The sequence below is a fragment of the Buteo buteo genome, chromosome 2 (assembly GCF_964188355.1).
Source record: "Buteo buteo chromosome 2, bButBut1.hap1.1, whole genome shotgun sequence".
In the NCBI taxonomy this organism is placed as follows: Eukaryota; Metazoa; Chordata; class Aves; order Accipitriformes; family Accipitridae; genus Buteo; species Buteo buteo.
The window spans coordinates 56,100,563-56,115,078 of NC_134172.1; the positions used below are offsets into that span (position 1 = coordinate 56,100,563).

At 48.5% G+C, this 14,516-nt stretch overlaps 1 protein-coding gene across 2 annotated transcripts; it reads right to left on the reverse strand.

Moving 5' to 3' along the window:
• Positions 1-264: 264 nt before the first annotated feature.
• On the reverse strand, positions 265-14,472 carry TMEM42 (transmembrane protein 42). Of its 2 annotated transcripts, none has more exons than XM_075055539.1 (4): positions 14,362-14,472; positions 10,132-10,278; positions 8,967-9,279; positions 265-1,514 (listed from the first exon to the last, which is right to left on the reverse strand). In XM_075055539.1, exons 1-3 carry the CDS (start codon positions 14,467-14,469, stop codon positions 9,136-9,138), a joined length of 399 nt encoding a protein of 132 aa, XP_074911640.1. In that variant the 5' UTR covers positions 14,470-14,472; the 3' UTR covers positions 265-1,514; positions 8,967-9,135. The 2 variants fall into 2 exon arrangements, with proteins under 2 accessions (XP_074911640.1, XP_074911631.1); XM_075055530.1 differs by having other exon boundaries at positions 265-1,517.
• Between the last annotated feature and the right edge of the window lie 44 nt (positions 14,473-14,516).

Genomic DNA, 14,516 nt, shown 5'->3' on the forward strand with positions numbered 1-14,516 from the left:
CCCACCCTTTGAGCATGTCATGGCTTGCTGGCAGGCATATGTTGGGTGTCCTTACTTGAGAGCATGACTAGTGCATCACAGGGCACCGAGGGTTCAGTACATATCTATAATCTCACAGGACATCTGCATGGACATCTGAACCACCAGCATTCTTAGTGGACAGAGCATCACTCACCATTCAGCATCAGACAATGTGCTGGCAATTACATATTTCACTATTGAAAAAACCACTACAACCCCAATTTAGTTTTCAGCATTGCTTTTACTCTGCATTTCTTTCCTCCTGGAGGGTGAAAGACATTTTGTTTAGAAACAGCATAGGATGAAGTAAAGTATATGTATGTGGAATGTCGGTACAATAACATAACCAGTAATACTTGTAACCTGAACGTTTATGATGTATATTACTGGTTTCCACTTAATTACAGCAACAGAGTAATCCACTTCATCTGAAGTCACCGACAGCAGCTTTCTAATCCAGTCTCAACCTGTTTTTTATATATATATATATATGTATATCATTCCATGCTTGGTTGGAGGCAGCTTAAATTGTGTTGACCCAGTAGTCCTACAGCAAAAATTAGAGATTTTTGTGAACAGGGATGGGTTGTTGGTAACACTTTGCTTCTGAAAAAATTTTGTTAGGTGTGTGCTGGAGGGTCAGCAGTGGAGGCAGGGCATGTATTCACCAGGGACAATCACATTTCCAGTCCTATAGGGTTTTGCAAAAGGCTGATTTCAACAGTGCGCATGTTCTGACCCTCACTTTGAAGCTCAGCATTCAAGGAAAGATTGTCGAAGTTAAATGGGTGTGGCTTCTGCCCTGCCAGGAACCTACTCCCTCGTGGAAGGTGGTTGGTCTTTTCACTGTTTACATAAACTGTTTGGTTTATGCCAGCAGACAGCATCTAAGGTTCAGTTCTCTTTTCACTTTGTGCAGCTACTGGTCTTGCCTGCTCCCATTATCTTTTTCTGTGCACTGGTAGTATCTCAATTCAACGGCATAGCATTCAACGCTCCTGCATTAGCTTCCTCCCCTGGCTCATACAAGCTTGCCCTGCCAGGAAAGGCCATTGAACTGTAAAACCCTCCAAGGCAGTTGTTGGCAAGGTCTGAGAAAAGGGATTTCAACTTAAACTGCAAGAATGTTTTTCAGAGACATGGTTTCAGCTTGTTTCATGTTGTTAGCACGAGATCTCTGTCCCTCCTACAGGCAAATCTCCTTTGGCCTTTGCTAGTCAGAGTGGCCTGAGTGGCTGGCTGTGGTTCAGCAGAGTGGCTTTTTTTGCTCCTCCTTGGTAAAGCTATGAAAAATACCGGCCCTTTTGAATTTTTTTTCCCAAACAGTTAATCACTTCAATCTGTCTCATAAAAGTATACTCTTCTAATTAACAGAAGCAGGAGATGGTATTTTTTTCACAGGCAACCTCCAGCCTATTGCCAGTAACTTCAGCGACCTCCTTCCCAGCTTGCAAAATTGGACTCCAGAGGCTATCAGCCATATCCGCATTGATCTGCTGCAAGGTAAGTCAGCTTATTAGCTGGCATAAAAAGGTAATAAAACACAAACAAATAAAATCAGAATTCCCTAGAAGCTGCTCCCCTATTTACAAGCTTGCCCTATGTCTCAGGTTTTGTTTATTTTGTGTATCAAAACCAACACAAGTCAAATTTCAGAGCGTGACCGCAGATATGGCTGCCAAGCAGGAAGGACACAAAGTGCAACCCAATCCTTAGCTTTAGAGTTTTATTCACTTATGACCCCATGACTAGTTATGGAGAAGCTGCCTTTTATAATAGCAGTGTACCAAACTACTCTTATAGCCATCTAAGGCTTCAAGTTGCTTTTGCTTTGTCTTTTTTTTCCCCTATGTCCAGTCAGACTAACACTCAAAATAAAACATAGATCAAAAGCAGCATGGCTTTCCTTTTCAGCTCTCTGGAAAGGTGAACACATCCTCCCAGCCGCCCCACAGAGTTGCTCCAAGGTGCTAGTGGTTGAGCGATGCATCTGCCAAGATACACAAGCATACAGCCCATGTCTGGGTCCTGAGGGGCACCAGGGCGAGATGGTGCCTTCCACTGACCACAGTAGGGCTGCTCCCACACGTACCATCTCAAACGTGTTCAGTCCTTCCTGAATCACAGCCTGGGGAACAATAAATCATGAGAAGTCTCAGGGGGATAAAAAGAAAATAACACACAGATGGAGAACAGCTGAGGATCTGGTCCATGTGTTTTGAACTGGACATTATTTGAGGTGCTACGTTGGTCCTCCCCTCACCATTTTATTAAGCTTGTATCTCAGTCATTAGGAATTTCCTAGTAGCGAGATGCATCACATCCACATAATGTCCTGACATGCTAGTGCTGCTGTTACTCTTGAAAGGAGAGCTGATCTGATCACTTCTCACTCATGTACACCAGCCATGGGCCATGACAGTGGCCTGTCAGCTACGCCCCGAGGGCATCCCGTATTCCCAGCAGGCAGATTCTCTTCTAATCTTACATGAGCCAACTTGTAGCAGGCAATCGGACGTCAGGGGTTGATGCAAGATGGCCAAGCCCAAATCTTAACTGATTTCAAGTCACCTGGCCCCAGCTACCTGCTAATGAGTTTCTCACAGTCAAATACCAGAGAAATGATTGATGCCAATAAAATTATTATGGAAATTCCATTGTTTCCTTCTCAGTGAACCTTGAAAGAGGGTTTTTGGACCTAAACTTAAGGATGCAGGTGACTAACTTTGGGCATTTACCTCCAGAAGGAATGAAAACCATATCACTCTGTGCCCAACCCAGTGCTGCCCACAGGGAGTCAGCTTCTGAAGAAGGCAAAGAGAGATAAAACAGAGACCATAACTACACATATACCCAATGTAGGCTTAAAGCTCATCAGGCAAAACACTCTTGTGTAGCACTTCCCCTGCCCTGAAAGAGAAGTCCTGTAGTCATCACAGGAAACTGAGGTTTTAGGCCAGGCTACCTTGGAAAAATATAGAGCTGCTTTAACAGCAAGCCAAAATGCTATAATGTTAAAATATCTTTTCTGGTTATTTTTCAAGATCCCTTTCCCCTTCCCTTGCTGAGATGCAAGAGGCAAAATTGCAAAATCAGTCTAGATATAGGAAGCAATGATGTGTGAAGGTTGAACTTGGGATTTCAGTACTATGACCGCTTGACCCTCAACTCTGGTACAACTGTTGCACTGGAAAAACCGAAATAAGCATGCTCCGGTGCTGTAATGATTACATTAGGTATTGGACTAATATGATTCAGGATAAGGTACTTCTGCTTCTCAGCAAAACACTTTAGAATTTTGTGCAAGAAATGACAAAAGCAGATCTCTACCATGTCACTTCTCCCAGACAGCAGCTTTTTTTTTCTTAGTAAAATTGCTCCCTTTTTGAACCCAAAGAACCCGCCAGCCTCTGCTGCGTCCTGTGGACAGGAGTTCCTCGGCTGAATGACACACTGTAGGATGGAGAAGCTCCTCTGGCTTTGAAGTTGCTGCTTGCTAGCTTCCCTTGTGGCCCCCAGCCTTGTGGTAGAGGAGGCAGTCAACAGCTATCCCAGCTTACTTTCTTCATGCAACTCACGGTCTTCCCAGCCCCTGTTACAAACCACCACCATCTCTTTTCCACACTGAATGGTCCTAGACTGCTAACTCACTCCTCACACCTTCGTCCCAGCCCATCAAGAGACCCGAGATGGGGAGAAGGACTCCCCCTCGCTGTGCGATCCCACAGTGTGTGCTTGGAAAGGGTCCAACAGGGTGGGTGCAGTTACTGCAAGGCCATATCCACCCTACTGCCACTGACCCATGAACTAGCTTCGAGTGTGCTTGTATGACCACACTGACTGACTGAAGTGTGGACACATATCCACAGACTACACCTAGAGCAAACAATACGAAAAGGCACAAGGAAAAATAAAGCAGAAGAGGGCTGCAAAAAATAAATGGCAAGGGCAGGGAAATCAATAGCGCAAATATTGAACCAGGGATCAAATAGCTTACCCATATATTAAAAACAGCTTCAGAGAACAAGGAAAATACCGACAGAATACCTTCTCACCTACAGGATACATGTTTGATTGCACGTGTCTAAGTGAGAAAACAGAAACTTGCATACCAGTGTCTTCAAGTAACATTTCTTTCTGCAGGGGTGGGGTAACAGCTTCTCCTATCTGTCTGTGTGGGTGTGCGTGTCTATATACATACAGATGTACACAGTCTATAGACTACAGGTTAGATTATGCCACGCCACATCCCCAACAGCCAGCAGCGCAACTGAAATCACTACGTGGTGGGAAAGGAGAACCTTTCTAGCCCAGGAGGATTTGCAGGAAGGAGCCGGTCCTGCGCAGCGCTGGGGATCTGGCTCATGTGCTGTATGGGAGCAGACGCAAAGCACAGCGGGTGCAAAGGCTTTGGATATCGCATGTGGTAGTCTCCTTGGTATGGTGGGACTGACTGAGGGCAGGGATCTGTGGCTATCTGTCCTGAAAAGCAACCAAGTCAGCATACTCCTGCTCAGCCATCTTTGCAGCATCCAGGCCATTGTCCTCCACAGCAGCACGAGATGCTCTCACCCTGGTGAGTAGCTGGAGTAGCTCCATGCCCACCAGTTTCTTACAAAGCATTTTCCCACAGCACTGGTTCCTGGCAGAGCCATGCCTGTGAGCTGCCTAACTCAGGAGTGCCCTGAAGGGAAGGAGTCATTGGAAATACCTTCTCACTGGATGAGGAAACAGTTGCTTGGCAGTGGGAGATGCAGCATTTGTAATGCCTCATCCTTCCCTGGGGCACCGTTCATTTCTCCCCAAGTGTTGCCTTAACTTACTCAAAGCAATTAGGTTCAAAGCCCTGGCTGATGTTCAGACCATGCACAGGCAGCAGGTCACGGTACAAGCAGACTTGTTTGACTCCTACCTTGATGCATAAACAGAGAGGCTCCGCTTGTGTCAGAAGGAGGTGAGCTGCTCACGCGGCTAAGCCCCAGCCCCAAATCCCACAGGCGGGATGAAACCTCAGCTCTTAGTGACCTCTGAGTCAAGCAAGATTTGATTGATGGGTTCAAAATGTACGTGCCTTTTCCAAAAAGTGGTGGCACCATCTGCCACTCCCCACTTACTACCACTCTTTCCAGCTCTTCCCGCCCACTTATTTCCATCATCATGGCTTTATCCCCACGGGGTGCACCAGAGCCTCCGTGCAGTGCAAGACCTGTGCAGGGTTGAGCAGGGTGCATCATCTCCCCCCAGCAAAATGGGAGCGGGAGGCCCAACCCAGGAGCTCCCCAGGCATTAACCCAGCACCAGCAATCCCTCGGGACTTCAAGGGTGTGCAGTAGCCCCAGGAGCTGCTTAGGAAGTCTTGGCAATTAGTACAGCCACAACCAAGAGGGTTATTAAACAGTCAAAACCCAAAAAGTTTCCTTGGAGAGTGAAAAGAGTGGCTGGTTGGTTGCTCGGCAGGGCAAAACGTGTCCCTGCGTATGTCAAGTGCTGCTACTGGACTTGGGTTACTAAGGTGCTGCATGCAGCTACAGGATGGAGCACTGCAAGGTCCAGGCTTCCCTGTGCTTTGGTCACCCCATGCTGGGGTGCTGCAGCTGGCCAGTGTTACCCTGCCCTGGGAGCCACCACTAGCTTTGCACACAGCAGGCTGGCTGCTCAACCAGCAAAGGTTCAAATGCACAAAGCACTTCATTATCAGCAGCTGAGTACACTGGGCTCTTTCTTCTTTGGTAACAGTGCATTTGTTTTCAGGCTATGAATGCATACGCAAGCGTCTCTTATGGTTTCTGTGGTTAGCCAACAAGCCTCTGGTGGCCTAGGTCCGTATGGCACCTCAAGGAGGAACCTCCTTTCCGTGGCACAGCAGCATTTAAAGGGAACTGCCAAACTTAGAGGCAAAAGGGCAAACCAGTTTCAGTTACAGACAGTGTTGCCCATGAAATTCGTCCGTAGGTCACAGGAAGTCCAAACTCCTGCCCAGACAGGATGATCACCAACACTAGCTCAGGTCAGCTGAGGTCTTGTTTAGCTGAGCCTTGAAAACCTCCATGGGTGGAGACTCTGCTGCCTTTCTGTAACCTCCTGGTGACATTTTTTTGCCTGATGACCAGCTTGAAACTCCCGAGACATAACCCGTGCCTGTTGCCTCTTCTTGTTCTGGTCACTTCTATGGAGAGGAGCTTGGCTCCTTTCCAAGCATGTCGGTTGCTATCACGTCAGCCTAAGCCTCCCTATCTCCAACAAGCCCACATCCCTCAGCCTCTCCTTGTAGGCCCCTGCCATCTTGGTCTCCTTGTGCCAGACCAGTTTCCCAACACCCCTCTTGAACTGGGGGGTCCAGCACTGGAAACAACACCCCAGGTACAGCCATTGATTACATCAGAGCCCTGAAGTCACTGCCATCCTTCAAGTTATTTTGATATATGCTGTGACTGAAACATTGTACAAACCTTCCAAGTTTCAGTGGCTCCTTGTCAATGACAATAGGGACATTTCTCAGGTTTTACTTATAGCTCCTTATCTAACCAGTTAAACTGTGCTTTAAGGTTCACCTGCAATTATAATTTCATTTGGCTTTGTTCCTTGTAAAGGTATACAAGGTATTATTTGCTTTAGAATATAATACTCTCGGACCTTGTTTATACAACCAATTTTTCAAACGCTTCTCACCATTAATTCAAGAATACTTCAATCTTCATGAGCGATGCTGTGAACCATGCTGTTAAGCATGCACCTACTTCTACTATTTAAAGCGTGACATGGTATAGCCCTGCTTGAAGAAAATCTGATGAACAAGATGCTGAAAAATTAGGGTTGGGTTTGAGAATGAGGGGAAGGTGCAGGAAAGACTCATTACAGCCAAGACCTGGGATATGTGCAAAGAAAAGTGTATTTCACTGAAATTTGAGTGGAAATGTGTGCCCGAGACTCTTCTCTAAAAATACCTCAGCTCAAGTGTGCAAAAACTCCACACAAGCAAACTACTGTAGTTCCTGCATAAGGATAACCCACCTTCTGCCCTGGTAAATCAAGGTCTTACGGTTGGCCATGATCTTCAGCCTTACAAGGCCTACCATATTTGAACCACTCGCTCTTCAAATACAGCTCGCCCATTAGTCTCACATCACTTTTTTGTGCATCTGTGGTCTAAAATATCTGTAAATATTAAATTTCAGCCACTGAGCTTTGAACAGTGTTTTAGTTTGGAAATGCCGGCACCCCTTTTTGAGATCATCTCCAGCTGCATTTTGGACAACTACATATGAACCATTTACTGGATGTGCACCACTTCAACGCATGGCAACTGCAGCCCTCCTTGCAGCCCTGGCCGCACGCTGACAAGCAACACTGGCAGACATGGGCCAAACCCTGTGTACATAGAGGAGAGGGATTCTGCCCAAACTGTACCCACTCGGGAATCTTTTCCTCCCCCAACAACTGGAGGAAAACTCGTTTCCGTTCCCACCTTCAAGTGTTTACAACAGTGAATTTACAGCTGTTGTTTGTGTTCTTCTGCCTTAAAAGTGAGTGTCACCAAGTGAATTGCTGCCCATGCTTTCTGCACATGTGCAAACATCTCCTAGACCTTGACCTCCAACAATGACTGTAATAAAGAAATGTCAGTTTTAAGATAGCCCATGTTAAAAAACTTTCCAAAAGGTTTGTTAGGAGGAGGGGCAACAGCCAAATTAACCAGAGAGGAGAGAGTCTGGTCCTTCTCCTGCTACTCCCACAAAGACAGCCACGGCTTACAGCTGGCTGAGTTAGTAACAAGGGCAAACAAATCAGGCTTACAGCCTTCATTATTCTCCATCATGTACAAAGGTCTAAGGAGACTTGATGTACTTAGAAATGCATAGTTCCTAGTTGTCATTTCCACAGACCTATGAGGGATGCTGGGTCACCGCATCAAGTCTCAGCTTCCCAGGCAGCTGGATGTGTCCCACTCTTTGTATCACTGCTGCTACCCAAAGAGCTCCCCAGGTGCAAAGACCCATGTTGGTACAGAGGAAAGGCACTCTGCTGTCTTCCCCACCACATATGCAGCTCCCCTCTTTGGAGAGGAACACTTATGAGCACACAGAGAGCAGAGGCAAAGGCTTTGCCCCTCTTGGGACACGGCTGCCAGATGTGATGAGCTAGGATGGTCTGCTGAAGCAGGGGACTTGGAGCAAAAAACCTCCCAGCCTCTTCTGGGAACACTGACTTTTCATCTTTCTGATACAAAGAAGGAAAAGGCACAAACCCAACTTCAGTGGTATTTTCACCTGCAAGTCTATTTTTACGCTCCTGCTGGACACGGTGCAGATCTACCAGTCACGATAAACCTGACAGGTTGTGATAACGGAATTTGCTGAACACTGACACTCCTAGTGAAAGTGGCTGACTGTTCACATGCAGCCTGTTGTGTTGTCCCAAAATTACACTTTGACCTACACACAGCAGGAAGGGTGATCAAAACCCCATCCTGGTTAAAGTTTAAAGGAAAAAAGTGGCAACCTTACAGTGAGTAATGTCAGGAATGGGTAAGAGGAAGTTACAGGCATCAGATACAAATGGCAAGTTAAAAGGTGTATGTGACTCATAAGGGAAGCTGAAGGAATTAATGAAAGGGTCCACAGCCTTACAGGCAGCAGCAGGCATGGGGCCATTTCAAGAGGAAGAGAGGAAAGTCAGGAAACAGCAGAGCAGAAGTATCACCTGCCTTCAGTGATTGCTTTTCTAATTCGGGACAGGTCCCCTTATGGAAAAGTACTGATACACATTGCACCTTCCACAGCTACCATGTTTACTTTCAGCCTTCCCCAAACTGGGAAAGCTCCACAGCCACAGGTGTGTGAAGGAAGAGGAGTGGCTGATAAGCCTCTGGCCCTGATTTCTACAATACTGACTCAGAGCGGACCAGCTCCCTCCGAGGCTGTCACTGCCACCACACCACCACTGACCTGCCAGGAAAGATGCAACCAGAATGACTTTGTGAGTCGGCAGATCAGCAGGTGAGCAGGGGTTAGCAGGTCCATGGCCAGTGCATTCAGAGTTGGCTGGGGACTGGGGATGCTGTCACGAGGCAGGCTGGCGAGGGGTGGCATAGTGCTGTGCCCCCGATGGCAGCCATCACACCTCCTTCTTCTCCACCGGGAGCTGCGCCGGCTGAGGCGCAGCTGTGTGCAGCAGCACGAGGCCACAGAGTGTCACGGCAAGGCCGACCCACCACAGAGGCGTCCATGTCTCCGCGAAGAGAAGCTTGCCCAGGATGGCCTGAAGGAAAAGACAGAGACAAAGCTTTGCTGGGCTGAGCCACCCCAAAGCCTCCTGCGCTGCCAGAGCTGCGAGGACTTCTGCTGGGAGAGCCAGCCCTGGAAAAAACCTGCTCAAGGAAACTCCTGCTGGGATCACCAATAGAAATGGCTGCTGCACCTCATGCCAGAGATGACCTACTCTACCATCCAGCCTGGAAGCACAGCCATATTGCGGTCCCAAAGCAGGATTTTGACAGATGCGCGTGTGCTTTGCTGCCTTCCCAGCACCTCTCGGGAGCCAAATCTCCAGTCAACTGGGCAATTCCAGTCAATAAAAAAAGGGCCTCAGTGACTTGAGTTTTGGACACCACCATGATCCGACTGAGTTGGAGCACAGAAACAAGGTGGACAGCTGCTGAGAGTGAAAAGCAAGCACAAGAAACCAGTGGGTCAAAAATGCTCTTGCTGCCACTAGAGGTAGTGCATCTTCACACTCAGCTAGGGTAGCTTTGGCTTGTCACAGGTAAGGTGTTGCAAAGGAAGAACAAAACAAAGCAAAGCTCCCAGCTCTGGCTCTCACTGGCAATTAGAAAAGTTCAGTAAATCATACAGCTGCCGCAAGGCATGGCACTGAGCAGCAGTGCCCTTCCTCCTGCAACACCCAGAAAAGTCCTACAGCCTTAGCCGTGAACAACTCTCAGAGCGGCTGAGACCCGATACAATCATTTTACATCTGCCTGTAACTCTCCCTTTGTGGCCAGCAACGCCGGTCACGCTGGGAGATGAGCTACGACCAGTCGCATCCAGTGTGACTGTTCCCACATCGCTGTGCTCCTCCAGGCTTCAGCACCTGGGGAAGGGATCTACTCACCGAAGAGATGAAGTTGGAGGCCGTTGTCGTCACAGAGGCAGCGGCCGAGGAGGAGGAGAGTCGCAGGGCTTTTGCAAAGACCGTCCACATCATCGCATTGCACGCAAACACCAAGCCAATACAGCCAATGCAAAGCAGCACAGGCAGCTGTAGGATGAAAGAGAAAAACCCACTTATTTTCACCGACTGCTCATTCACCCTCACTAATTCATGGGCACTTTGGAGCAAAAGCCAATGGCATGGGCTTTTGAAACTGAATTACAGCTGGTATTACATGAAGATGAATATATTAAATCACAGAAGGAAAGAGAAGCAAGGAAGCAGCCCTGGACAGAGCATGACCCTGGCATGTCCTGCCATGAGTCCTCGATAGAGTATGGAAAAGGGTCAAGTTCAGCCCTGCCAGAGACAAACACCAAAGATGTATGTGCTGGTGCTGCCTGTGGTCCAGGACCCGTCTGTTGTGAATTTGGACTGACACCCAAACCACAGGTCCTCACCACCTCCCGTGACCTGGCCTGCCTTACTGCTGCAGCGAGGGCAGAGTGGAATCCTCCGGGAGGAAAGCAAGAGCTGAGGGGCTTCATGCCTTATTTTGCACACTTGCTGGAAAGCAGACTTACTGAAAGCTCTCTGCCCCAGCATTTAGCGGCAACAAAACCACCTCTGAATTCAAGGGACTTCAAGGCCAACTAGGTTCTGAAGAAAGATCTCCCTCCTTGGACAACCTGACAAGACACGTAACAGCCTCAGTCTGAAAAAAAGGGCACAGTTTTCCCTAAAAAGTCTTCACCATTCACAGTCTCCCCCCACACCCATCGTTTTAGCTGCTGTGGCCATCTCCCTAGCCCCCTGGGTACCAAATACTTGATGTGAAGACACCAAGGGAGGAGATCACAGGCAGATCAGGACTCTCACAAACAATCAGGCAGCACACAAGGGCAAGTGAAAGCAAGGCTTTGTCTAAGCCTGTAGCAACCATGCCTTCATAGCCTGTCACCTTTCAGTCCATGGTGGGATTCATCTCGAAGCAGACAGAAATGTAGGTGTGAAGCCACCAACAAACACAGCTGAGAGGTGGCACCTGCCCCATGGGAATGGCTGCACTGTGGCCTCCTGCCTCCCGCCCCCATCAATGGGGGCCACCAACCCTGTTCTGTTCCCACCCAGAAGAAGAAACGAATAACTGCAAGCTAGCAGAGGCCACAAGGATTTCTGAAACAAGTGATGTAGCAAGTACAAATTTAAAAGGAAAAGGCTGTAAAGCAAATCCCTGCTCGGTGGCTGGCGCAAGGTCTCTGAGACTAACCCCATCGCAGAGACGAACGGTTCTGGTGCTTGGCCTCATTTTGCTCCACTTGTGGCAAAGGTCTCCAACTTTATCAGGGTAATGGTAAATGATGCAAAACAATTCCTACCAGTGAAGCACTTTGCTTTCCCACCACTGCCATGGCAAACTCTGCAGAGAAGGGTAAGAGGGACAACCAGGCCCGGCTGCTACTGGCCTTCTGAAGAAACAACCCGCTGCTGTGTTACGGCTCACTGTGGGATGACGTTTGCCTCCCAGCTTCACCCTCTGCCTGCGTGACCAGTTTTACCTTACTCAGGGCAGTTGTGTACATCCACATACGCCTCTAGTGGGTTGGCAGACTTGGGAATAAAGAGATGAGAGGGGAAAACAATTCTCTGTGTTTCACCTAAATTCAGTATATCATTTCTGGATCAGAAAGAGCCTACTTTCTACTGCTAGGAAAAAAGGCCTTAAGAAAAAGAGACCTTGTTACCATCTTTAACCACCTACCCAAGGGTGTAGAGAGGATGGAGCCCAGGCTCTTCTCCAAGGTGTGTTGGGATACGACAAGAGGGAGCAAGTAAAGATTAGAACAAGTGTTGATCTGATACAAGGACAACCAAAGGTGATTAAATGCTGGAACAGAGGTCAGGAGCTCTCCAACCTTAGAGATATTCAAAATTTGACTGGAGAAGGTCACAAGCAATGTGTTGCAGAGCAGTGGGTGGACTCCAACCTCCAGAGTTCCTGCCTGATTTGAATTAGTCTGCAAGTCTATCGGCGGTGTAGCAAAGCTGGTTCTCACCATTGCAGCAGCTATGCTACCTTCAGAGTGACCCTGAACTCATGGGTTCTTCTTCTGATCTTCTTCTATTACAGAGCCAGGGAAAACAGTTGCAGTGTGCTCTGGAGGTGACACATGCCCAGAAGGAAGGTTTTCCAGAGAGAGGTCAAGTCCTTCTGTGTCCTGGGCAGAGGAGCAGTTATCACAACGGTACACAGGCAGAGATATGAACATCCCCAGGTGTTCCCCACAGGGAAGGAGGGAGGTATAAATTCCTCCCCCACTAAGGGCTCAGCTGAGCCAGCCCAGTGAGTCCAGGATTACTCCTCTGACTGCTTTTCTAAGAGGAGATTAATTTTAGTGTACATTTCAGATAGTCCAGATTCACTCCTGAAGGGGCAGAAGTTGCCCAGGACCATGTCCAGACAGTGTTTGAGTATCTCCAAGGATGGAGACTTCACTTCCCTGAGTAAACTGGGCCAGCACTCTGTCACTCTCACAGTGAAAAATTGTTTCCTAGTGTTCAGGGGGAACCTCCTGTGTGTCAGTTTGTGCCCATTGCCTCTGGCCCTGTCACCAGGCACCACTGGAAAGAGCCTGGCTCTGTCCTCTGTGCACCCTCCTTTCAAATATTTGTATACATTGATAAGATTCCCCCGAGCCTTCTCTTCTCCAGGCTGAACAGCCCCAGCTCTCTCAGCCTTTCCTCATTGGAGAGATGCTCTGGGCCCTTCATCATCTGCGTGGCCCTTTGCTGGACAATTTCCAGCATGTCTGTCTTGTTTTTGTACTGGGGAGCCTGGCACTGGACCCAGCATCCCTGGTGTGGCCTCAGCAGTGCTGAGCAGAGGGGAAGGATCACCTCCTTTGACCTGCTGGTGACACTCTACCTTGATGACATGACACTTTGTCACAGCACATTCAATAAAAAAAACCACCAAAAAAACCCCAGCAAAGGGGCAATATTTCTATAAATTTCAAAGGAGAAAAGTACTCAGAAAAGATGCTGTCAACATTTTCAGTAATTCCACGCTTTGCTCTTCTGCCAGTGCAGAACACAATCTTTTTTGGGGGGGATTTGGAAGACTATCAGGATTTACATTTTTTGGTTCTCCTTCCTGTCACCCTTTCTGATATATTGGAAAGGGTCAACAGGATTGGCAAGTACTGAGTTTTTGCTTTTTTAACCATTTCTTAATAATCACACAAGTCAATTTTCTTTTTTCCCCGATACAAGGCTGGATTCAGATCTAGTTTCCCTTGTGGGTTCTCCTTTGGATTCCAAGTCCAAATGTACATTTGCCATATGAATAACAACCCCCGACCTTTACCCAAATGAGTCCCCACAATGTGTTTTTATGATACGCGTATGCCGTCTCTCTCAGCATCTCCCCGTTCACAAACAATGTTGTGTACATCTCCACCTCTGCCATGCCCATGTGAGAGGTCACTCCTGTAGGTAAGGACACTGTATTTTTGAGGTGAAAGGCCAGCAAGTCCCACATAACCTTCAGCACAATGAGGTTTGAGAAACACAACCGAGATAAAGATCATCCCCTATGAACACGCAATGGAGAGCTCACCAGATGAGCACATCAGCTGAGCAGCACAATGCAAACCAACTGCTCCACCTCTCTGCTCTTGTCACGAGTGAACAGAAGTAGAACGAGAGAGGGAGAAGGGCAATGTTATTGGCAAAACAGCAGTCAGAAAACAAGTGTTTGATAGTCAAGTGCACCAACACCTTGCTTTTAAAGTAAAACTGACAGAAAACCACTGGCCTCTCAGAGCTGGGTTTGGTTTCAGGCATTCCTATGCCATGCTTGTTCTCCTCACTTTTACACACCAGCAGACTTGCTTCAGAGTTCTTGCCCCGGGTTTACATTACCACCATGCCTTACTCAACACCCCAGCAACTACAAGGCTCGGCTCCGCTCTCCAGAACCGGTTACCCCGCAAATCCCTCCGAAGACAAGTGCAGGATACCCCCTGGAAGAGCCGGTGTGCTTCCTCCCCATCACAGATGCAGTAAGCAGCGAAGCCTTAACGGCCGAGAAACGCCTGTCGGAGGCGGGGGGGCGGGGGGAAGGCCGCACGCAAAACACACGTTAACTCATGGCAGTCGCTTCCCTGCCTCGACTTCCTCCATCCTTACCCAGCCTCCGGCCGCCTCCCCGCCCAGCCCCAGCGCCAGCTTCGCCGCGGCCGCCGCCGCCGCCGCCAACAGCCCCGCGGCCGCCGCCGCCGTCCTGCCGCCCCTCATGGGCCCGTGGCAGCACCGCGCCTGCGCAGAGGCGGGCGGGAAGGGAA

Excerpts from the sequence above, each read along its gene's own strand:
- TMEM42 (XM_075055539.1), bottom strand. The coding sequence starts at position 14,469 with ATGAGGGGCGGCAGGACGGCGGCGGCGGCCGCGGGGCTGTTGGCGGCG. Across the intron at positions 10,279-14,361 it reads GGGAGGCGGCCGGAGGCTGG|CTGCCTGTGCTGCTTTGCAT; the intron begins GTAAGGATGGAG and ends TTCATCCTACAG. Across the intron at positions 9,280-10,131 it reads CCTCCAACTTCATCTCTTCG|GCCATCCTGGGCAAGCTTCT; the intron begins GTGAGTAGATCC and ends CTTTTCCTTCAG.